This window comes from Kogia breviceps, chromosome 7 (assembly GCF_026419965.1).
Source record: "Kogia breviceps isolate mKogBre1 chromosome 7, mKogBre1 haplotype 1, whole genome shotgun sequence".
NCBI classification, from domain to species: Eukaryota; Metazoa; Chordata; class Mammalia; order Artiodactyla; family Physeteridae; genus Kogia; species Kogia breviceps.
Genome location: NC_081316.1, coordinates 101,285,901 through 101,311,591, shown reverse-complemented (window position 1 = coordinate 101,311,591; position 25,691 = coordinate 101,285,901). Strand labels below are relative to the sequence as shown.

The window sequence follows — 25,691 nt, the reverse complement described above, 5'->3', positions numbered from 1 at the left end:
CTTAAATAATCTAATGTGAAAAATAATTACCCACAGATCAAAAATATTAGACCAGACACATTGAAATCATATAGTTTAATTTTTAAACAATCTAATTTGAACCAAGGCACTATTTCTAACTTTTGTTCATTCAGTTCTGGTAAGAAAAATAGACTGAATCCAGATTTAGGTTATAGCTCAGATTAATTTTTAACTCAGAACAATTTTTATTAGAATGCAACTTTTTATTTTTCTCAAGGGATCAATAGAGCCATAAACATTAGCAAAGAATGAGTTATCTTTGAAGTTTCATGTATTTGAACCTGATATGGCTCATATTGGTGATGGTCCCTTGTCATAAGTTTGTTCCTTCTGCATAATCTTCAGTTCAAGCTAAAATTACTAATTACTGAAAAATCAGATTAATGTATTAGATTGTTTTCATAATAATACAGCAAGGAAAATATTTCTGGAATATACGGAGTGTCACTTGTGCACCATGAAATAATGAACATTTAGAAATAGATTCAACGTTGAAAGACCTAAATTTCAGGGAACAGCTCCACATATTACAATTCCAAATATTTATTAAAACACATCAATTCAATAGAAAGTCTAGAATTGTGATGTTTCGTTTTTATTATCCTGAATATCACCACCATCCACCCCCCCCCCAAAGAAAGGCAAATCGTAACAAAATGGAAAAAAAAATATTTAGGCTGATAAGGTAGCAAATAACCTAAATAATTTTTTTCTCTCCAATAGGATTTTAGGGCTTTCTTATTTTACACGAGACAACACTGGGGTGGAAAAACACAGAACGCTTTTTTTGTACACATTTAACATTTTTCACTTTATCCAAGTAGAACTAACCACTTCATTTTGGTCATCATCTTTTATCGCTCCAAACTGTATCACCAGCGTCTCTCTCCCATCTTCTTTTCAGACAGAATGTGGTGATAAATGGACTTTGGCATATATCTCACTAGGAAACATAGTTTACATATGCACACTTAATTCCATAGTTACTTGATAATTGTTTTTCCAAGTTATTTAAGTAATAAATCCTGGTAATTAAGTTCATTTGCAAGTAACCACCAGTTAATTTTGGAGGAAAAATTCTACTTTCACAACTTCACTCTGTTAAATTCTATAAGCATATTCTTTTATTTGGAGGTAATTATAGAATTCTGCTCTGAGAATGACACATTTCAATTGTTTAAATAGATACCCACAGAAATTCTCACTTATACCAAGTAGCTGGCTCATATTTATATCTTCATCTCAAGAGGGGGAAAACAACCATTTCTGAATTCATAGAAAGATAAACAAAGAACAGCTGGTTGAACAGTTCTAAGAAAATGTTGACTTTTAAAATTTCACTTATTTTCCTTGAAGTTCTCTATGCTTCCCATCCATGATAAACCGAGATTATGTAACAGAAAATTTTAAATTAGGTTTAGGTTCCAAAATCAAGCTTCAATTCAAACCCTTTCTCCAAGAGAACTAATTTTCCTGACTTCTTCTCTTTTTCTCACATCTAAACAAAACATTTGAGGTAATTAAATTTCAAAACCTCAAGATCTCATCAAGGTTACTTTTATGTGCCTGTCTCAATAGGTAATGACAATTCTACCTCTACATTTCCCAGTGGAAGTCCTTATCACCAAAGGGCTAAGCCACATGCCCCTTGACTAGGGAGTATACAGCTTAAAATTTGGTATTGATTAAATGTGCACAATATTTGGATGTAATTGGCATTTTAAAAACTTCAGTAATGCCCATTACAAATAACTTATCTGGACAGACTCAAAAGTAACTGGTTAACCTTAAAATAAAAAGAGAACCACCGTTTAATAATATATTTGTATCTTGGTAAGAATGAACCAGTGTGACCTGGGAAAGTCTAGAAATTCTTGGGTTAATTATAACAACATGGTGATAGGTTTTTCAAGGTACTTTCTAAACTCAGCAAGCCACTGGGCTCCAACTGCTCCATCCACAACCCGATGATCACAACTGAGTGTAACAGACATCATGCTAGCCACATCAAATCTAGAAAAAGATAAAAACATTATTAGGAATTATGAAAGCAATCACTAGATTTTAGCTAGTAACCAGCCCAAATGCCAACACCTAACTTATAATCCCAACCAGGTAACATTATTTTCCACCTATTCTTCATGGGCTGTACTCCTCTAGCTCAAATTAATACTTTGAAGAAACAGACCAAACAGCCATCTACAGGATACAGGTCCACAAACAACAGCCCTCAGACCAAATCCCACAGGTTTATTGGAATACATTTATGTATTGCCTATGCCTGCTTTTACACCATAATGGCAGAGTATCTGCAATAGCCACCGTATGACCCAGAAAGCATAAAATAATTTACTAACGGGCTCTTTAAGAAAAAAGTATGCTGACCCCTGACCTAGAGTAAACAAGACTTCCCATCTCAAACAGTAAAATAAGAAGAGTTGTTGCCTGAAGCTCCAATATGCCACGGCAATAATTATAAAAACTGAGACTCAAAAACAGGTATGTTGTAATGAAAGTGAGTTCACAACTCCCTCTCCATTTTGGCACTTACCCTTTTTCATTATCTGCTGGAACCAGTCTATCCTCTGAAGCACCAATTGCCAAAATACATGCTTGAGGTGGGTTAATAATAGCAGAAAAGTTCTTAATTCCAAACATTCCTAAATTTGAGATCGTAAAAGTGCCACCCTAAAGAAAAAAAGATTAGAAACAGATCATGGTAACTGCTTGTCAACATAAATTAGAAAAAAATGACAAATGTTTTGTGAAAAGACCTTAAGATAATATTTTACTTGAAGGACTCTCAGCAACATGGATTGGACCTAGAGATTATCATACCAAGTGGAGTAAGTTAGAGAAAGACGAATACCATGTGATATCACTTATATGCGGAATCTAAAATATGACACAAATGAACTTCTCTATGAAACATAAACAAGACTCACAGACAGGGAGAACAGACCTGTGGTTGTCAAGTGGGGAGAGAAGGTGGGGAAGGGATGGAGTGGGAGTCTGGGATTAGTAGATGCAAAGTATTATATATAGAGTGGATAAACAACAAGGTCCTACTGTATAGCACAGGGAACTATATTCAATATCCTGTGATAAACCATAATGGAAAAGAATATGAAAAAGAATGTATATACATGAATAAATGAATCACTCTGCTGTACAGCAGAAATTAACACAACACTGTAAATCAACTATACTTCAATAAAATGAATTTTTAAAAAGGATTCAACTACCATTAAAAAAAAGGAAAATGGCAAATATATGAGGTGATGGATAATTAGCTTGTCATGATCACTTCACAGTGTATACATATATCAAAACATCAAGTTGTACACCTTAAATATTACAATTCCTATTTGCTAATTATACATAAATAAAGCTGAAAGGGAAAAAGGAATGAATGGAATACACTTTACTGAAAACATACAACTATAGCAATATGAACAAAAGTCAGTTGTGTGGCTTTTGCACACTACTTGAAAATGTGTCATTTTCAGCTTTTGATAGGTTACTCAATTTTTCTTTATTTTCAAGACCTTGTGTCAGTGAGAACACAAGGCAGAATCAAAAGGTGGAAAATGCAATAGAAACATAATGCCAAACTTTAAAATAACATAATTCATTAGAATAACATAATAACATTCAGAAGATAATAATTAATACCTTGGCCTTACCTGGAACTCATGTGGTTGTAGTTTACCCTCTCGTGCTTTGGTTGCTAAAGAAACAACATCATTAGCAATGGTTTCCAGTCCTTTTATGTGTGCATTAAATACAATAGGTGTGATCAGTCCTGCAGGGGTACTGACTGCAACACTAACATCAACAACGTGATTTCTATTTAAAAAGAAAAAGAAAAGTAAACCTCAATAATCATCAACAATGTTTAATTAAGAGTTTGTTTTAGGTTACCCAAGAATAGTGGTATTTACTTCAGTTTGTGCTACTTTTCAGCCAGGGAGAGCTCTTGCTTGGTTTTTAAATTTTGCTGTGGCCTCTCTTAGACCTGCACTTTTAAAAAATGAATGAGAGATGTGTCAGTAGGTTGGTTTCACACGTACTCGCTAACTACCCCTCTTCTGCCTTGACTAACACCACGGGTACAGGTGGGGAAAAAATGGTTCAGCATCCAGTGAGAATCAAAAAGAACTCCTTAGATTTTGAAACGAAATGGACTGGCTGGAGCTGAGTCTACAAGCAGAGCTTGAGTAGACGAACAGAAGAGTGAAGGGAAAGGACTGCATGGTGGGTGAAACCAGAAGTACTCACGTGGTAGGGTGGTGGTGTTGTCTCAAAACATAAAAGTAGGATTACTAATCCCTTCTACGCCATGGGGCACATTTGCATTTGGGTCCCTTCTCAGAATATATTTTTTAAACACAGAAAACAAAATACTCAAAATTATCAGAAAAACTTCCTCCCAAACAAACTATATTGAAATTCAGTTATCGAACTATTCAAAAAACAAAATTGTGATATATGTGCTTCTCAATAATCTTAACTCAATAATAATCTTAACTCAATAATCTTCAGCAGGTCTAATAATGGCTATACTTTTGAAATAGTGATAAGAAAAAAATATATTTTAAGATATCCACAATAACTACAATGTGATACGAAAACTTGATTTTTATTTGGTCATCAGCACAAGTACTATTAATACCTCTTTGATTTGTTCTTTATATTTATAATGGGAGGAAATGCTAAATTTCAGTTAAAGGTTAGTAGAAAAGAATGACTTTCCCCCCACAACCAAGTTCCCAAACTCCAGAATTATATCAGAGTCTCCTTAGGGGTCGTCTGTGTAAAGGCCCCTGCTAAAGTGATCTGCAATAAAGAAAAAGTTAACAAATGCTGGTGAGGATATGGAGAAAAGGGAACCCTTATATACTGTTGGTGAGAATGTATCAACAAATTGGTGCAACCACTGTGGAAAAAGAGTATGGAAGTTCCTTAGAAAAGTAAAAATAGAACTACTATATGATCCAGCAATTCCAATCCTGGGAATATATCTAGAAAAAATGAACATACTAATTAAAGACATGGAAGAAGGGACTTCCCTAGCAGTCCAGTGGTTAAGACTCTGAGCTTCCACTGCAGGGGGCTCAGGGTGGATCCCTGGTTGGGGAAGATCCTGCATGCGTGGCCAAAAAAAAACAAAGAAGACATGGAAGCAACCCAAGTGCCCCACCCCACACATGAATATTACTCAGCCATAAAAAAGAAACAAATTCTGCTATCTGCAGCCATGTGGACAGACCTAGAGAATATTATGCTTAGTGAAATAAATCAAAGACAAATACTGTGTATCTTATATGCGGAATGTAAAAAATAATACAAATGGATGCACAGGCAAAACAGAAACAAACTCACAGATACAGAAAACAAACTAGTGGTTACCAAAGGATAGAGGGAAGGGGAGAGTGACAAATTAGGGGTATGGCATTACAGATACAAACTACCATGTATAAAATAGATAATCAACAAAGATATATTGTATAATATAGGGAATTATAGCCATTATCCTGTAATAACTTATAATGGAGTATAATCTGCAAAAATACTGAATCACTATGTCATACACCTAAAACTAATATAATATTGTAAATCAACTATACTTCAATTAAAAAAAAAAGAAAAAGTTAAAACTTCACATGAAGGAAGAACTCCAGCTCTTTGGAGATTATGGGGACCATACACCCCAGTGTGCCCAAGCTGGCCAGAGGCAGCAGGCTTTTGTCACTTGCAAACACAGGGACCCACTCTAATAATACAGTGTGTGACACTTAGCAACTACAGTAGCTGGGCTCTGGCCAAGGTATCAAACAGCAAACACTGCTTTCTTAATTAAATTATCCTGTTATTACAATATTATTTGTTCAATAATCTTCCTCCTAAGAGAGTAAGGATGGTGTTTCCTATCTTGTTCACCACTAAATCCAGCAAACAGTATATGTTCAATAAATATTTGTTGAATAGCTGTATGAACAAATTGAAGGGCATTTGGTAAGGATTAATAAATAATTCATAGAACTTGCCCTGCAACGTCCATCCTTTCATCTAAGTAGTGTTTCCTTCAGATATTCCTAAAAGATTAAACATATTTACCCTATGGCCCAGCAATTCCACTCCAAGGAGTCTACCCAAGAGAAATGAAAACATATGTCAACACAAAGAATTGTCCTCAAATATACATAACCATGCTCTAAAAGATATGTCTATGTCTTTATCCCAGAATCTATTAATGTGACCTTATTTAGTAAAAAGGTCTTTGCAGATGTAATTAGGCTCTTAAAATGAGATCACCCTAGATTATCTGGGTGGGCCCTAAATACAATGCCAAGTGTCCTTGTAAGAGACAGAAGAGAAGACATGGACACACGAAGGCCATGTGAAGTTGGAGCTGTGCAGCCACAAGCCAAGGTATGCCTGGAGCCGCCAGAACTGGAGAAAGCAAGCAAGAGTCCACCCGAGAGCCTGTGGAGGGAGCACAGTCCTGCCGACACCATGATTTCACATTTCTGAAATGTGAAAACTAGGAGAACTAGTTTTCTAGTTCTCTCCTAGTTCTAGAACTAGGAGAGAATAAATTTTTGTTAAGCCACAAATTTTGTGGTAATTTGTCACAGCAGCCCTAGAAAGCTAATATAGTCTCTAAAAAAAGTATTAAGACCCTCAGATGTTGTCTAAGAGTGGGGTGACCAAGGAAAAAATTAGAATCAGTAAACAATTTTCAGTCTCGTGACACATGTTTAGAGTTCTCTGGGGGAGTTTCAGAAAGATTTCATGATGAGTAATTTAAAAATTAGCCCCTCTTAGGCAATCACTAAAATCAGGTTGGTATTCATGGTATACTATACTTCCTTAGTCATAAACAATTTTTCATAGTCATAAAGATACTAACACTGAATACTGATTTGTCCAAAATTTGTGCTACAATCAATTTGGTAGGATGATGGGTTGTGTGTGTGTGTGTGTGTGTGTGTTTGTAGAGAGGGTAGAACAAAGCTAAATCTTAACCTTCTTTAATAGGAAGTCAGTTGATAAAGTAAATGAAATGAAAAATTTATGAAAGGCAACAGAAAAATGTTGTTTAGAAATAGGAAAGTAAATACCAAAAGAAATAACAGTTTAAAGGCTGTGTTTGCCTCTTGGGCGTGGACCTCAGATTAAAGGTTGAGCAGGTCACCGTAAGCCATGAATTAATATTCTAATGTACATACTATTATTGTAAAAAATTAAATTAATAATATAAAAGCATCTACATAGTAGAAAAAACCTAGCCTGAGTCAGAATCCTGTTTCCAATCACAGTTCTGCTACTTACTAACTTATTAACTCAGGGAGTAACTCAACTTACTGAGCCTCAGTTTCTTCATCTAGAAAATGTGTGTAAAACCACCTAACTCATAACATGGTCATAAGGCTTAAATGAGACAACATGTGAAAGACACCAAGAGCACCATGCCAGTCACATGCTACCATAATATTAACAAATACTGTTTTTTTGGTTTTGTTTGCAATTTTGCCCCCACTAAAGTTTAGCAGAACTCACTGGTGAACAAAACCATCGCAATCCTGCCTTGTGAGAGTCATTATCAACTTAATTATACATATCTGTACACTTATCTCCCTTTCCTGAACTCATACAAAGAATCTGCAATCTTTACTAACTAAATTTAGCATTATCTCAGAAATAGCTTTATGTTGTTTTCAAATTGTCTTGCCTGTGGAAGTCATCTCCCCCTCCATATTCTGCTTCTATACACCTTCCCCAGAAGTGTTATACTTACTGTCTTATAACTGTGTCCAGCCAAGAAGAATTAGCTTCAGGAACTTTTAAACATGCCAAAGCTGAAGCTTTTATAATGAAGTCATTGACAGAAATTTTGCTTCTGCCTTCTAACATCTGCAAAGACAAGAAACCATTGTAGTTTCTTAAATTCTCTTCTCAAAGACTGAAACTATATAATCTTGAGAAGGTGGGAGGGGGTGGATATACATATGTCCTGAGGTGGAAGGGATGAAAAGAAACCAAAAGTTGGTTCTCTTCATCTATTTTAATGTAGACCACTACACCTGTACGTTTCCAGCTAAGCACTGCTTTAGCTGCATCCCATAAGTTACTAAGTAACTAAACACTAAGTAGGTGCTTGGTACTTAACTATAAACACAAAGTAAACACACTGTTTCTTACCTACCAGAAGAGACTCAAGTAGTCTCATAGGATCATAGTGACTATGTTAGGCTAAAATGGATCTATGGCAAAGTCGACTTTAATCATAAGCTTTAATCAAGGGTTAGAAAACGAAAATTCTCCAAGATACTCTCTGTAAGTTAAAATTAAGATGACATCCATTCTTCCATTATCAATTGGCATTTGTAACAAACTACAATATATGGGCAAAAATGTAAATATTCAGTGAGGGGAAAACAAGATTTTTAGAATTTATGAAGGTGGAATTTCCAGACCTTTTACCTTATTAAGTTCTTTCCGTACCAACAAAACTTCTCCCATATTTACATCAACAGAAAGGTAATAATGAGGTATGGTTTGCTTAGATTGCATTAACCGCTGTGCAATAACCTGAAATCAAAGAGATTCAAAAATCAATTATCTTGAGTTGAAATGAGACCTCATCTCATTCAGGGCTCTGTTTGCCCCTTTACCCTGCTCCCTGGTAATGCTTACCTCAAGCATTATTAGAACTGGAAGATGGAGGACTGCACCACAACTTAGCCCCTTCCAATAGTATTTAATCAGAACACAGTGTTTGTGTATCCCAAGAATTCTATTGGCCAAACCAAACACCTATTAAATGAATCATCTAAGGTTCCCAATTTTCAAAAAGTCTCTTCTTAGTGTTTCAAACCGTGGATGCAACTGCGCAATCAGAGTAAAGATGCCCCCAACAGCTTTGGGTCGAAAAGTTATGGTAATACTCTTACTCGGCGAATGTTGCTGATTGGGATATCTGTGAAGACACCTGTAGGAACCGGCGCCACTCCAGGACTCGGGGGAGACACAGCAGCTGCTGGAGTCTAGAAGGAGGTAAAAATGTTCTTAGTCTCAGCATAAGCAACTGTGAACAACTGTTAGGGACTCTTTTACAGATGGCAAAGTGAAAATTAAATGGTTTATAGAAAAACAGCTATTTCCAACCCAAGGGAGCAAAAAGGACTCCGATTTGGACTGTGCTTGTTTAAGAGTTTTGTTTCTAATTTTCATACTTAGAATTGGGTAATCATGTTTTAAATGTCATTTTTCTATGACTAGTTTATATCAAAATAATTTTGTTTTCACAAAACTTTCTTCAAGAAAAGCAATCAAAGCATTCCTAAATTGAAAAGATTAAGAGGTAAATACATAGAAAGTAATGTATTTTCCTGAATAGTGTTAAGAAAAAACAATGACAGGGGCTTCCCTGGTGGCAGTGATTAAGAATCCGCCTGTCAATGCAGGGGACACGGGTTCGAGCCCTGGTCTAGGAAGATCCCACATGCCGCGGAGCAACTAAGCCCGTGCACCACAACTACTGAGCCTGCACTCTACAGCCCACAAGCCACAACTACTGAGCCCACGAGCCACAACTACTGAAGCCCGCATGCCTAGAGCCCGTGCTCCACAACAAGAGAAGCCCGTGCACCACAACAAAGAGTAGCCCCTGCTCACAACAACTAGAGAAAGGCCGTGGGCAGCAGCAAAAACCCAACGCAACCAAAAATAAATAAGTAAATTAAATTTTTTTAAAATGACAAATATTTTATTTTAAAGCAAACATCTAAATAACTAAACCATTTTCCTTACTTATAGTTGATTATTTTAGCGCCTTTACTGATCAAACGGAGTTGGCTATGTGGATTTAATCCCCCTGTGAACTAAGTAACCACATAAAACTCAAACGCTAGCCAACCAACTTGCAAGCATGCTTTAAAAAATAGGGCCTGAATAAGATGATAAGTTAGGAAAAATTTAGTATCACTACTCAAAAAAAACCAAAAACAACTTGGAGTGGATTTCAGTGTGGTATATCATCTTTGCTTTTGTGTATGAATAACAGCACATTCATACGTACATATTGCTAGCCAGTGAAATTAGACAAAAGAAAACAGTTCTGATTAAGCTATTTCACTCATAAATAATGTATGCAAGGGTCTAACAGGCTGGACAAAGCACTCTTCAGGGACAAACTGCAACCAAAATTTAGGAAGCGAAATATAACTCACAGGAGCAGCTTTCGTAGGCACAAAGGAGTCGACGTCCTTCTTGATGATTCTGCCGTCTGGTCCCGTCCCTGCAAGAGACACAGAAATACCACACACATGAGAGCGTACCGCTAATTCCTCAAGGAGATCAGCACTGTGATCCTGAAGTGCAAGTTCCTAAAGGTTCTCTACCAAAGACCCTCTAAAGGGACCACTGCCTTAATCATGCCCCTTAAACTTTTCCCTAAAAATACCACCTTTTGTTGCCCTCCTCTCCATTAGCTCCAAAACACCCTTTCTGAAACCCTGGAATAGATCTCATTTGAGTTCTACGTTCATTTGCTCATAAAGAATTCCCTTGCTACAGAGTCGACAGATATGATAACAATTATTTTGGACAAATCAGGCAAGTCAATTGTTTTTACCCTGAAATAGCATGAATAACTCTCAAATGCAATGATCTCATATTTAGAATCATTCATTCTACATGTGGTCTCCATTATTCACAGCTTTCTCACAGTAGCCAAGGTGCTATACTGGCTTGTGTTAGAGATTATGAAGGAAAAAGGTGCCATGTTATACACGAAGAAAGATCTTCAAAGTTCCCTCAACAGGCTTAATTTTACTTTCATTCAATTTCTTTCCTCCTCCCCTCCACAACCTCTTAGGTTTAAAACATTACACCTAAGTAGATAATCCTGAACCTTAATTCTAAGGAGATTCAGAATTTAGTTATTAAAATACCTTTTACACTGGCCCACTTCTAGAAAATATTTGGTCAAATTGATTCATCTTCCCCCAAGGCAGACTTTTAAAAGGATTCTCGTTGTGTGCAGTTCGTCCCAACTCCTTTCCTTCATTATGAAAACTGAGTTGGCTAGGATTGTGTTTATCCTCACCAGGAGCTCTAGAACAGAGGCAGCAGTACTCCTATTAGATTCCCTTCCTTATAAATGACAGAAACCATAACCTCCCCTTACAGTCAAGGCTGATCTGGACACTGCAGCCCCTCAAGATGAGGAAACTACACTACCACCTGCCTTATACTAAGCTTCATCCACCTGTAAGAATTTCCTGACTATGAGGAGTTAGCTGAAATCTTTGAAATTCTTTTGTCTCTCTCCCTAAGAAGGCACAACAGACCATCATAAAGCAATACGGTATTATAAAGGGAAGAACACTAGACTAGGAGTGAAAAACGTAGGGCTGTTGTCAAACATAAACTAGACAGATGACTGCAGTCACTTAATCTCATCTGGTCTTTAGTCCTATCTGCAGGACAGATTAACATACCAGCCCCTACTCATGGGAATGCTGTGAGGATAAAATGGGACAGGGATGCGAAAATGCTCTGCATCAAAGAAATATAAACCATGATATGGGTAGCTCTGAGACAAATCAAACTGAACATCAGGGTTTAGGCATTCAGAATAGTTTCTCCCCAAATGATTACATTTTGGTCAGATTTGGTAAGCAATCTGTCCCTGGGGGAAAGGGGTAGGAGTGGGACTGGAGATTGAGTTCAATAACCAATGGCCAATGATACAATCAACGATGCCTATAATAATTGACCTCTATAAAAATAAAACTCTTGAACAACAAGACCTGGAGAGCTTCCGGGTTGGTGAGCACATTAATATGCCGGGGGGGGGGGGTGCTCCCAGAGAGGCACCGAAGCTCAGCACCAACCCCCACTCCCCATACTTTGTCTCATGCATCTCTTCTATTTGACCGTTCTGAGTTGTATTCTTTATAATAAACAGGCAATAGTAAATAATGTGCTTTCCTGAGTTCTGTGAGTCATTCTAGTGAATTATCAAACCCGAGGAGGGGGTCTTGGGAATTCCCAGTTTACAGCCAGTGCGTCAGAAGAATGGGTGATCCTCAGGACTGGCATCTCAACTGGGGGCAGACTTGTGGGACTGAGCCTTTAAACCTGTGGCATCTCGGAACTTCCCTGGTGGCGCAGTGGTTAAGAATCCGCCTGCCAATGCAGGGGACACGGGTTCGAGCCCTGGTCTAGGAAGATCCCACATGCCGCGGAGCAACTAAGCCCGTGCGCCACAACTACTGAGCCTGCACTCTAGAGCCCGCGAGCCACAACTACTGAAGCCCACGTGCCTAGAGCCTGTGCTCTGCAACGAGAGAATCCACCGCAATGAGAAGCCCGCGCACCGCAACGAAGAGTAACCCCCGCTCGCCACAACTAGAGAAAGCCCGTGCGCAGCAGCGAAGACCCAGCACAGCCAAAAATAAATAATTTAAAACAAAAACAAAAACAAAAACCTGTGGAGTCTGATGCTAACTCTGGAGAGTTAGTGTCAGAATAGGATTGAATTGTTGGATACCCACATGGTGTAGAGAACTGATTGCTGGTGTGGAAAAAAAATTACATTTAGTGTCAGAGGTGGTATCATAAAACACCAAACACTGATCCTCTCAGCTCACTTATTTCAGACCACTCACTCCCCCTAATACAAAATTTCTTCCACTCCACTATTTCCTCTGCTCTCATCATGTCAGCCTCCTGTCTTCACTTTCTCCTTACCCAGCCTACACTCTATGGATCACTGTTATAATCACTCCCTGGTCAAACTCTAAAACATATGCCTTCTCAGTGCCAGCACCAGAAGTAGCTTAATATTGCTGGGGGAAAAAAAGTACACACCTAGCTGAATGACTATACTATAAATTCAGAGGCACAAAACTAAAACAGACACAGAAAACTACCCAGAAATTAAATTGTTTCCCTTGAATTCACTTTCCCTGTCTCTGAGAACACTATTTTACAATCTCGGTAATCCCAGACCTTCCCACACTAACTCTCCAGCAGATCCCCTCACCTTATACTTTTAATTTTTTTTGGCGGCGTGCGGGACCTCAGTTCTCCAATCGGAATTGAACCCGGGCCACAGCAGTGAAAGCTCCAAATCCTAACCTCCAGACCACCAGGGAACTACCCCCTCCCTTTATAATAGCAGCAACCAGAGAGGTACTCTCCTCATCTGCTACCACCAAATCTATAAACCTACCCCATATTCTCTTCTCTCCTATAAAAGTAGACAAGCTGTCCTAATTCCTACCCAAAACCAATCCCAACCCCTCTTACATTCTCAAAAACTTTGTACCTTGCCAAATTATTCTGCTCTTTCTCCTTTTCTACATCATCAATTTATCCCTTTCTATTAGACCACTGGTTCTCAACCAGGGCAATTTGGCCCCCAAGGGAGCATCTGGCAATGTTTGAAAATATTTTTGGTTGTCCCAAGTGGGGTATGCTACTACCATGTAGCAGGTAAAAGCCAAATATGTTGCTAAACATGCTACAATGCACAGGACACCAGCTGCCACCCTGCCAACAAAGAATTACCTGGTCAAAAATATCAACAGTGCCACAGCTGAGAAACTCTACACTAGACCTGTTCTACTATCATTCATTTTCAAAAGCTCTCTCTTGAGCCCATACGCTCCCGAAAGCTACATTTCTATTTCTATGCCTTTCCTTCACAGCAAATGTTCTTGAATAAGTTGTCCACAATGTTATCTCCACTTCTTCATCCACTTTTCATTTTTCAACCTGTCCAGACCAGCGTCCACTGCACATTTCTTTTGAAGTTGCTGTTGTTGAGTCCCCATATCCAATCCCTGCCTAAGTTCTGTTGATTCTATGGCAGAAGTATATGTTGAAGCGGCCCATTTCTTTTCATTTCTACTCTCACCACCCTTGTGTAAGCCACCATCATCAGCTCCAGCAACAGTATCTTAACAGGTGCCTTGGCTTTCTTTAATCCATTTGCACAGAGCAGCCAAAATGGTCTTTTAAAAATATAAATCATTTTATGCCACTTCCTCATTTTAATCTTTCAATGGCTTCCTACTGTACTTTAAATAAAATTCAAATTCTACCATAACCTGTAAAATCCTTTATGTTCTCACCCCTGAGTTTCTTTCTGACCTCATCTCCTACCACTAGATCCTTCGCTCACTATGCTCCATTAACACTGGCCTCCTTTCTGTTCCTCAAACATGCCAAGCTCTTTCCACTTCAAGCTGATCTTTGCCCAAAATGCTTTTTCTCCAGTTCTTCACATGGTTGGCTCATAGCTGACTCATCTTTCAGGTCAGATCAAATGCCACCTCATCAAAAAGACCTTCTCCAACCACCCTATCCAAAAGCAGTAATGACTACACATATATTCACCCTGTTACTCACTAGTATATCACTTGGTTTATTTCTTTCTTAGCATTCAAATCATCTTATTTAATAAGTTATTATCATCATAGCTAATACCTACATATGCTTTCTATGTACAGGCACTGTTTATTAACTTATTTAATCCCAACAAGCTATAAGATATTACTTTTATATACAAATGAAGAAACTGAGACACAAAAGGTAACACACCTAGTGTTCAACAGAGCTGGGTTTTAAATCCAAGCATTCCAGCTCCAAAGCCAATACTCTTAACTACTATGCTATAGCTAAGCTCCCTGTCCATTTAATTCTTTATTGTTGGTAATATGAGCATCTGAAACTGAAATCCTGTCTGTCTTATGAACAAGTGTTGGATACATAGACAACAGTCAATGAATATTTGTCTAAATAAATGAATCACTTAACTCTAATTGCGTGATAAGAATATTGAGATTTTTCCACTTAAATCTCTCCTAAGGCAGTCAGTATTGCTAAATATCTAATAAATGGTCTTGTTTACTTGTTTAAATTCTTCAGGTATAATTATTAACCTAGTCTCTCCTCCCCTTAAAATGCATTCCAATTTAAATTGCTGTCCCTGATTCTAATCACAGGTACATAAATAATGGCAATACACTAGTGAAATAATATTAAGGTGAAAAAAGGGTCTTCCAATATTACAAGAATCCTCTGAAGTAAAACAGCGATAACATTCTATTCTTGTGTCTTTGGGGATTGGCTTGCTTTCTAACCATAAAAACAATAGATTGCAGACAGATGATAACCACTGATGAGTGCCCATAGCTGGACAATTAAAAAATGGGAAATGATAATTCATACTTCAATAAATGTTATGCAGATTAAATCTGGTAATTAAAAGACTAGCACATAGTATTAGCCATCAAACCATGTTCCAGGAATAGTAATTTCCCCCCTTTTCCAAAGTATATTAATTACCTTACATTAAATTTTAGCTTATGCCAGCCAATAATAGTAATAATGTGAACAAAACTAATATGTATTGAGTACTTATTACATTCTAGATACTGTTCTAAGCACTTCACCTGTTTTAATGTAAACTATCACCTAGTTTTACAGATGGAAAAACAGATGGATTAAAGTAATTCATCGAAAGACATATTACATAGAAAATGATAAAGCCAGGATTAAACCCTAGATGGTCTGATTCAAGACCCCATGCTCTTATCACTAAGCTACACTGTCTCTCTGGGGAGGAAAAGATAGGTAAGACATTTTCCTTTGCCCTCAAGGGGTGTTAGTTCAGTTTCATATGAATTTTATTATTTTAAGTCACTTCAAATCACCCCAACTTCATGTTTTGTGTATTGCTACGTTCAATTAGCCTAGCACTGATACAGATTTCTTACTATACAATCAAGTACCATAACCCAACTCTGCTGAACAAACACATTATACTTTCACCAACAATTAAGCAGTTCCTGTTAAGAGAGAAGGAAAAAAAGCTATCTAAATTATATAGGTAGATCTTAGACAGACTAAACAAAGCACAGTAAATTTTCCTACTCTGTGGTGGCACCAAAGGAGATATTTCCCTCCCTCATCCTTCCCCCAACTATCGCAGATAAGACGACTATATATAGTTGTACTCTCTGGTCCTAAGGAAGAAACTCTACTAAATTTTAGTAAAACCCCACTCCATAGAAACAGACTTACCTTTTACTTGTGTAAGGTCAATCCCTTTCTCTGTTGCCAACTTCTTTGCAAGAGGGCTAACAAACAACCTTCCCTTTGGTCCAGCAGGAGTAGCTGGGCGGGTGGCTGAAGGTGTAGGGGCTACAGGTTGGGGAGTTGGAGGAACAGGGGCTGCCTTTTGAAAAAAGTTACAGATTGTTAATTCACCACTGCAAAGATTGGTCTGAAAGATTTAAGAGTTTATAGTTTATTAAGTCAAACCTATTTTAATTAAATAACCTTCATCTTTTTTCCAAATATCAAATGCACATTTTTCCTGCTTAACCAACATAATACAGCAATATGAATAGAATAACATTATTTTATGTCAAAGACAGAACAAAGTCAAATTCTCTAACTCCATGATTAACAAAGAGAGGCATGGAATTTAATTTTGGTAACCAGTATATAACATCCTATAGCCTTTCTTCACTTTAATCTCTTGTTCCTTCCTTATTCTCATTCTCTTATACCACCTACATGGCTTTTGTTTTTACTTAACCTAATTCCAAAATAATAAATTATTCTGGAAGGTTCCATGTTGAAACACATTAAAAAATAAAACCACTACAACTACTTGCCAGCTCCCCATAAATGTATGGCAGTCAGAAATCAAGTTTTCTCTGACAGAACTGTGTACCTAGTCTAAACTCACATGATTCTACACCTGTAGAAGCTTCCTTATAGTGTTACTGATGCCTGGAATTCATACAAGCTCATGTTATAGGTCTATAGTATACAGTGCATACAGACAGACTAAATTCTATGCAAAATAAGCCGTTTACGTGAAGGCTCCAATGTATTACAAATATTAGATGACCCTACTATATGTTAATACCAAGAGGACTGACAATGACAAAAACTACCAATTCTACAGTAAATGGGTGACAAAGCATTACCTTCCATATATATATCTACACCTAAAGCAGAAAAAGAACATGTCACCTCACACCTCAGCTTTGTTCTCGGCAGGACTCAAGACACCAGGGGAAAAAAAAAAAGCTATACGAATCAAACTATTGACCATTATGTGAATGGTGCAGTGCCACACACTGTGTAGGTCTCCACAAATGTTAACTATCTCCTTCCTTATCCATAGAATCTTAGAGCTGGAAGGAACCTAGAATATCATCTACTTTAATCCCTTAATTTAGAGATGAATAAGGTTTAAGTGTTCCCTCAATTCTAGAAGCATACCTACCGGGGATGGGGTAGGCGGTGGTGCTGGTGGTTTTAAATCAGTTACTTCAGTTGGCCGATAGTCAGCAAATGCTGGTATATCTGCCTCTTTTTCTACAATGATACAGAGTGGGGTTCCTAGAGGGACATCTCTTGTACCTTCAGGGATCAGGATTTTTGCTAGGTAACCTTCTTCCTGTGCTTCAAAACCTTAAATAGAAAGAAAAAACCATTATGGAACTTAAAGGACTCCACTACCCTACCAAACTCAAAGCACCGTTTTAAGTAAAGGTTCTTCTTCAAAGTAGCTATATAACCTTTTGCAAGCTATTTAACCTCTCTGTGTCTCAGCTTCTTCACCTACAAGATGGGAATGACAATAGTACCTACCTCATGGGGATATTATAAAAATTAAGTGAATATTTTCCAAGTCCTTAGAAACAGTACCTGGCACAAAGTAAATACTAAATAAATATCTGTTAAATAAAACTACAAGAGATTACACAGTGGTTAGTTCTGAATGTTTTCTTTAAAACATCCCCAGGGGCAGCCCCTTGCAGACCCACAAGACTCCAAGATGGCATCAGTTGTACTGCTAAAGATCAGAACCACATGGTTAAATTAAAAGACCTACTATGGTTGATAGTGACATGGGATTACACCCCTAAAAGCATCTTTGGAACTTTCTGAAAACGTCATACTTGGTATTACACCAACTATTTCATTATGAAGAAATACAGCATAACTAGAGATTCTGTGGTGTTGACAACTTTATTCAGCTACTGCTTTTCTTTTCTTTTTCTGGCCACACGGCTTGCAGGATCTTAGTTCCCCCACCAGGGATTGAACTCAGGCCCTCAGGAGTGAAAGCATGGAGTCCTAACCACTGGACCGCCAGGGAATTCCCAGCTAGTGCTTTTCTTACAAGGAACTCAAATATGAAGAGTTCCAAAAGTAAAACTAAAAGAACCCATTGGAAAGGACAACTTTTGCCTTCCAGATCCTGGCTTTCTGTGGTGTTGTGCCTCTCCCTGACAAGCACAGCTTTGATGAATCCTTCCATATCCCAGTTGAGAATTAATATCCAATACAAGACATGTATAAAAAGAAAAGACTCCAAGGGCACAATAGAGTTTAAAGAGTTTGACCAAGGTAATACTTCTCTAGTGACCAGAGTCTTTAGAATACTAGTCTCTACAGCAACATTGGTATTCAAGTTAAAATGCAAAGCAGATCTATTTGTGCCAGGGTTTTTTTGTTTGTTTCTCTCTTTTTAACAAACAGAATCCTTTCTTCTAATAAAATCTTATGGGAGGAAGCACAATATGCAGAAAGATAAAAAGGAGTTGTCCTGGTGGAAGTGGGCACGGAACAGTAGAGTGCTGCTCCTAAGTTCTCCTTTGCCCCAGCGTGCCATCAAGGAATCACAGGGTTTGAATAACAAAATCTGAAAACAACCACTGCAGAGGATGCCCGGAATCTCCTACTGCATCTCTGAGAACTGGACAGGAAATACATTTATCTACAAATATCTACATGGTATGACAAATATGATTATCTATATGGGTTTTGTTCTAAGCATAAAAATAAATCAGAGAGGGAATAAAATGAAATGTGATATGATATCTGAACAGGTAATATATACATTCCATCACTCATTCTCAAACTATGAAAACAATCTAAGCCCTGCTTTCAAGTCTTCCCTCAAAGTCATCTGAAATTCTTTGGTATTTTCCTGTCTTTGATTTTATTTTCTCCTGTTTCTTCTTTTTTCCCCCTTGCCCAGTTTAGACACTGATAAGGCTAATAAATAAGCAAACTCTGGCCTAAAAATAATCCCTAAGCTGACATATCCTTGATTCAATCAGACTACAGTATGGTACTGACAAATCCAACTATGCACACTTTTGTTATGAAATATTCTGTTCCAGGAAATGAATCCCAAGAATTAAAATTTTTCATGTTATCACTCACTCATTATAGGATAGGATGGCAATCCTCTTCCCTCATTGGAAAACTCAGTGCCTCAACCATTAAGAGCTGAAGAAATCTCACCTATAGTGGCCTTGTCAGTCTCTATCTCTGCCAATAAATCTCCTTCACTTAGCTTCTCACCCACTTTTTTTTCCCATCTCTGAACTGTGCCCATGGTCATGGTGGGAGAGAGGGCAGGAAGAACCACCTGTAGAAACAAACACATTTTATTACTGTGTAATACTAGGAAACTGTGGACACAGTGGAGCTCAGGCCAGCAAACAGTTTTATGGAATGATAGTGACTGTGACCATCCAAATTCCCATGTCCCCACAGCAGCAAAAGCCCATGGCCTCAAGTGTCCCTACACGTGAATCTTTCAAATCTCAAGCTTTTTAGTACCAGCGATACTCTGACCCACCTTCGAAATACTTTTCCACCCTCCAAACGTAAAAACAAGGGCAGATGGGAAAGAGTTCTTTCTAGACAGTTAAAATTAATTCCTCAATAAATATCTAAGCACAGAACATCTTTTCGTCTTTCTTAACACTTAGATTAAGCTACAGTTTTTCATTTTCACAGAATGACCTTAGTCCAGACTTTCCACTAAAATTTTACTGTGCGCTGTATTGGCATCTATCTCTTTACTCAGGGGAAACTGAATTTCTCCCAAACTTCCCAGATACTTTTTCAAGATAAAAAAAAAACTCATATTAAGAACTGTTTGGGGCTTCCCTGGTGGCGCAGTGGTTGAGAATCCGCCTGCCGATGCAGGACACACGGGTTCGTGCCCTGGTCCGGGAAGATCCCACATGCCGCGGAGCAACTAAGCCCGTGAGCCATGGCCGCTAGGCCTGCGCGTCCGGAGCCTGTGCTCCGCAACGGGAGAGGCCACAACAGTGAGAGGCCCGCATACCGCAAAAAAAAAAAAAGAACTGTTTGGGGGCTTCCTTGGTGGCGCAGTGGTTGAGAGTCCGCCTGCCGATGCAGGGGACACGGGTTCGTGCCCCGGTCTGGGAAGATCCCACATGCCGCGGAGCGGCTAGGCCACAACAGTGAGAGGCCCGCGTACCACAAAAAAAAAAAAAAAAGAAAAAGAACTATTTGGGACTTCCCTGGCGGTCCAGTGGTTAAGATTCTGCACTCCCGATGCAGGGGGCACGGGTTCGATCCCCTGGTAGGAGAACTAAGATCCCACATGCCACACGGTGCAGCAAAAAAATGAATGAATGAATGAACAAACTGCTCTTACAATAGTCACTTCCACCCCAGTAAAATCTAAACATCAGATTGGCTGATCTAAATTTAAAATTGCTTTCTTATTTATATGGCTTGTATGTCCACTGAATTTGGATGCTTACTCATTATGGGTTTTGTTTGCTACCTTTTAGTTTTTTTAATCTAATTAACAACAGGATTATGCTGAGAGAAAAATCATTTCAATTGATGATGTCTCAGGAAGGTGAGGGGGGGAGTAAAACAAAACTTAGAACTCTAATTAGAAAATTTTAAAAATGTTTTTCTTGGTCAGAATTATCTATCCTATCTATCTACCTACCTACCTACACCGGCTCTTAGTTGCGGCACTCGGGACCTTCATAGCCGCGTGCGGGATCTTCATTACAGCATGCAGAATTTTTTTTTAGTTCCCTGACCTGATCGAAGAACCCCGTCCCCCTGAATTGGGAGCGTGGAGTCTTAACCACTGGACCACTAGGGAAGTTCCTCATCTTCATCTACTTCTTAAAAATTAGTGGATCCAATAATCTCTATACTGTATCTTAAAGGATAATTAAGACAGAACCCTAACACTTTCACAAAAAGCCAAAGACAAATTATAGAGAAATGTACTATCTTGTGTAGTGAGACAGAATTTGCTGAACAGGATGAGATAAATGCGTGAACTGACCACCAGGCAAAACTTTATAATGAGTGAATGTTAATAAAAGACCATGGAGGACTTCCCTGGTGGCGCAGTGGTTAAGAAGCCACCTGCCAATGCAGGAGACATGGGTTCGAGCCCTGGTCTGGGAAGATCCCACATGCCGCAGAGCAACTAAGCCCATGCACCACAACTACTGAGTCTGTGCTCTAGATCCCCGCAAGCCACAACTACTGAGTCCATGTGCCACAACTACTGAAGCCCGCGCACTCTAGGGCCCGCAACAAGAGAAGCCACCACAATGAGAAACCTGCACACCTCAATGAAGAGTAGCCCCACCTCGCCGCAACTAGAGAAAGCCTGTGCGCACCAACAAAGACCCAATGCAGCCAAAAATAAATAAATTTATAGGAAAAAAAAAAAAAAAAAGACCATGGAATAGAACATGATGTCCAAAGGAGAAAATTATTCCTATACAAAAATCTCTACAAATAAACTAAGTGAAGGAAAGTTCTAGTCTTAATCCTTTAGAAAAAGTGCAGCTGGCTTTTATCCATTTCCAGTATCTGAAACACAAATATAGATGGGATAATCTTAATATCTAATAAACTAAATAGTTTCTTATAAACTGATTTAGTTAATCGAATCAACAGTGACTATATTTACCACCTTCAGCTTTGTTGCAATGTTATTATATATGTCTATTTGACACTTATTCTTTATTTTAGTTCAGTGTTTTACTAATACTACTGGACTACTTCACTTACTCTTAGAAAATAGAATACGACATGTCAAGGAAAAACACCAACTGGGAACTTTCATTCAACAGGCAGTACTTGTTTGGGGCCTACTAAAAACTCTTATTTATACAGGGAGTAGTGTAAGTACAAATAAATCATCCTCAAAATCTAACAAAATGTTCTTGAATGAGAAGTACCAAACATTATCCTATCTGCTACACTGAGGCTGTGAAAGGTTAAAAGAACTAGCCGAGTTCACACACCTGGAAATAACCACCAGGAATAAAAGTTGTCAATTTTCATGTTTAAACCTCTATTTACTTTCAAATTACAAAAACTAGCCATATTTAATGCCAGTTCCCAGGATGTGAGAGCCACCTATGAAAAATAATGAATGAATAATACATTTTCTAGAGCAAACACCCAGAGGCTGAGCCTCACCTGCATGTGAGGAGGATATGAGCTACCAGGAGCCTGAGCGGGAGGTGCAGGTGATGGAGGAGCAGCAGCAGGGGTTGGTGCTGGGGCTGCTTGTGGGGTAGGTGCTGCTGAAGAGTCCAGTGTATAATTTTTAAAGGCCTCGATATCTTCAGGCCTAAGGAAGAGAAAGAATGCCTAAGTATAAGGGGGTTATAAAGCAGATTCAGTAGTCTTAGAAGCCTTTAACTAACTTCTCAATTCTGGGTTAAAATACGCCACTTGAGCACCTAAGTTCCACAGATTGCCATGGTACTACTCACTTTTCAACTGTGATACAGATGATTGCTCCAATTGGAACATCTCTGGTACCTTCAGCAACAAGTATCTTTGCCATGTAACACTCCTCCAGGCTCTCAAATCCAACAGTAGCTTTATCAGTTTCAACCTTTTAACACAAAAGCAGGAGCTTAGACTTCTGCTACCAGTATGAAGTTTAGTAGCTTGTGTCTAAAATCATACAGTTCAAAGTGCAGTAAATCAGAAAGAAAAAGAAAAATACCACATGATATCACTTATATGTGGAATCTAAAATATGACACACATGAACTTATCTACAGAACAGAAACGGACTCACAGACATAGAGAACAGACTTGTGGTTGTGGGGCGGGAGCAGAATGGAGTGGGAGTTCGGGGTTAGCAGATGCAAACTATTACACAGAATGGATAACAACAAGGTCCAACAAGGGAACTTTATTCAGTATCCCGTGATAAACCATAATGGAAGAGAATATATTTTTAAAATGTATATATATGTATAACTGAATCATTTTGCTGTACAGCAGAAATTAACACAACATTGTAAATCAACTACACTTCAATTTTTTAAAAACTCATACAGTTCAACAGTCACGTGAAAATAAAGCCTCTACCACAGGTTTGAAAGAACTACTATTAAAAATATCTTAGCTAAAAGTCAGTTTGGCTAGCTGCTGCTAACTTAGCTAACCAATCTTCTCTAATATCAAGTTGTAAAAAACATCTAAGTTTCTTAAGCAAAAGGGATAACTACCCACTCAGAAAGTTAATGCTCAGTTTAGCTAAGCCGGTCCCTTCTAACTCATTTCCATATTTTAAAACAACTTACCTCTGCAATTAATTCACCCTCATTGATTTTTTCCCCTTCCTTTTTCTCCCAGCGGGCTATGGTGCCTGCCTGCATTGTTGGGGAAAGAGAGGGCAATGGAACCTGGAGAAGACAAAGGAGAAATACGACATTTACAAAGAGCTACCTAACTCTCATTCTGGTTTAACGCTTCACTCAATTCACTACAATTTAACGCAAAGAGTTTGAGTCGGGCACTGGGGATATAAAGGGGGTTCCTGCCACCAGAAGCTCCCCACCGGAAAGACAGGCTTCCTGCTCCACAGGCCTGCGTGGGTCTCAAAGCGTGTACTCAGCAGACGTTCCACATACCGCCCCAGGCTTGGCGCTCTTCAATGGAAGAAGAAAGCTCAAGAGCTACAGCAAAGCTGGGTAATGGAAAAGGGACACTGACACGCAGTATACTTGGAGGGGGATGGAGGATCACTGACTGAGGCCTCTGAGAAAGGATCCCATGAAGGACAACGGGGTCCCGCGAAGGACAGGTCTGGGCCTCACCTTCTGATGCGGGGGGAGGCTATACCAGCGGCGCCTAGGAGATCCCCAAAGCTGCAGCAAGACGCGATTCCGCGGTGTGGCCCAGGAGCTGGGGCTCCAGCCGCAGAGTGCCCGGACCCTGCCATACCCTGTGGTCCTGCTGCTGCAACGAGCCGGAACCGAGCCAGCCTGCGGGGTCACGCACCGAGCTCCCGGCTCCTCCCGCAAGGCCGTCCACCGAGCCCCAAATCCTGCCCTCGGGGTTGCATTCTGGGCCTGTCGCGCACAGACGCGCCACATACTGCCGCTAACCCCCACAGCCCAAAACAAGCGCCGTCTCCGAAGTGACCTCTCCAAGAGCAGCGCGGCGTTGCCGTCAGCCGCACCGCGCGGCCGCAAGTTGTCGTAAAACGGGCTCCAAAGATTCGCCTCACACCCTCCGTGGACCAGAAACGTGTAGGACGTACGGTCTTCCTCCCGGGAGTCGGGGAAAAGGGTGGTCCAGGGAGGCTACTGTGGAGCCACGAGTGGCAGGGGCGTTCCAGCAGAGCTTCCGCAGGCCGAGTCTGGGAGAATTAGACGTGGAGAGGAGTGGCAGGTGGTGGGCTCGCAGTGGTGACCGCATCTCAGGGGAGGACTTCACCTAAGCTCTGTGTAGGGCACGGCCGAAAGGGAGGGGCTTAAAAGGGTGGCGAGAGCGGGGCTGATAGAGGCAGAGTGGTCTGAGGTGGGCTGAGGGGCGTGGCCCCGTTTTGAGGAAAGAATGGGAAGGTTCTCGAGGACCAGCTGGGCGCGGAGAGCCTGCGGCCGAAGGGCGGGTCTAGGCGCTTCGGCGGGGTCATCACTGTGCTCGCCGGATGCGCCCGCAGCCTCAGCGGACCCAACCGCCGCCAGGTTTGGGGCTTCGCTCCGCGCAGGCTGTACTGGGTTACAAGGATTTAATTTCAGGTTTGTAGCCCAACAGGAAACCGGGGTGAACAGGTTTTCCAGCCAAGATGTGAAGGGCAGCCGAATGGAAGATATATTTCCCACATTCTAGAGTACTGTAGCAGGATTAAGCATGTTCTCTGTGTGAAACTACAAGTTTACAAAACAGATTTCTGTTTCTAATTTGCCATGTAATCCCTTCTACCTACATTTGTTAGGTACCCTTCTGTGTAGGGTTATCTTATAATTAGAAAGCGTCTCATTTCTCAGCTGAGAGTGGCGTTAACCTAGAAGGAAGCACGTGCTATATTTATATCCCTAAATCCCCAGTGTACATCAAGAACACAAGAAATAAGGAAAACCAACATCTGAAAACATGTTCAACTTTGCTGGTAATTAAACATTTGGAAAACTAACGCAGCCAGAAGGCACTATATCATACCTACTTAAATTGGAATCTTTAAAAAGTCTAACATCTCAGGGCTTCCCTGGTGGCGCAGTGGTTGAGAATCCGCCTGCTGATGCAGGGGACACGGGTTCGTGCCCCGGTCCGGGAAGATCCCACATGCCGCGGAGCGGCTGGGCCCGTGAGCCATGGCCGCTGAGCCTGCGCGTCCGGAGCCTGTGCTCCGCAACAGGAAAGGCCACAACAGTGAGAGGCCCACATACCACAAAAAAAAAAAAAAAAAGTCTAACATCTCAGTGTTAATGAGATTGAAGAGAAGGAGATGCATTCGTCGGGAGGTTTGATTTTAGAGATGGTAGGATAGTAGGGAAAAAGAA

At 39.7% G+C, this 25,691-nt stretch overlaps 1 protein-coding gene across 1 annotated transcript; it reads right to left on the bottom strand.

Moving 5' to 3' along the window:
* Positions 1–548: 548 nt before the first annotated feature.
* Positions 549–24,663, bottom strand: DLAT (dihydrolipoamide S-acetyltransferase). Its single transcript, XM_059069484.2, has 14 exons — positions 24,003–24,663; positions 23,487–23,588; positions 22,662–22,786; positions 22,363–22,516; positions 19,381–19,507; positions 17,348–17,535; positions 16,129–16,282; positions 10,260–10,327; positions 8,982–9,074; positions 8,512–8,619; positions 7,826–7,941; positions 3,708–3,870; positions 2,573–2,709; positions 549–2,034 (listed from the first exon to the last, which is right to left on the bottom strand). Exons 1-14 carry the CDS (start codon positions 24,279–24,281, stop codon positions 1,905–1,907), a joined length of 1,944 nt encoding a protein of 647 aa, XP_058925467.1. The 5' UTR covers positions 24,282–24,663; the 3' UTR covers positions 549–1,904.
* Between the last annotated feature and the right edge of the window lie 1,028 nt (positions 24,664–25,691).

Bases quoted from the DNA above. Each gene is read 5' to 3' on its own strand.
- DLAT (XM_059069484.2), bottom strand. From the start codon at position 24,281: ATGTGGCGCGTCTGTGCGCGACAGGCCCAGAATGCAACCCCGAGGGCA. The intron at 10,328-16,128 runs GTAAGTCTGTTT...TGTCTCTTGCAG, and splicing joins TGACCTTACACAAGTAAAAG to GGACGGGACCAGACGGCAGA. The intron at 7,942-8,511 runs GTAAAAGGTCTG...TTGTCTTTGCAG, and splicing joins TACGGAAAGAACTTAATAAG to ATGTTAGAAGGCAGAAGCAA.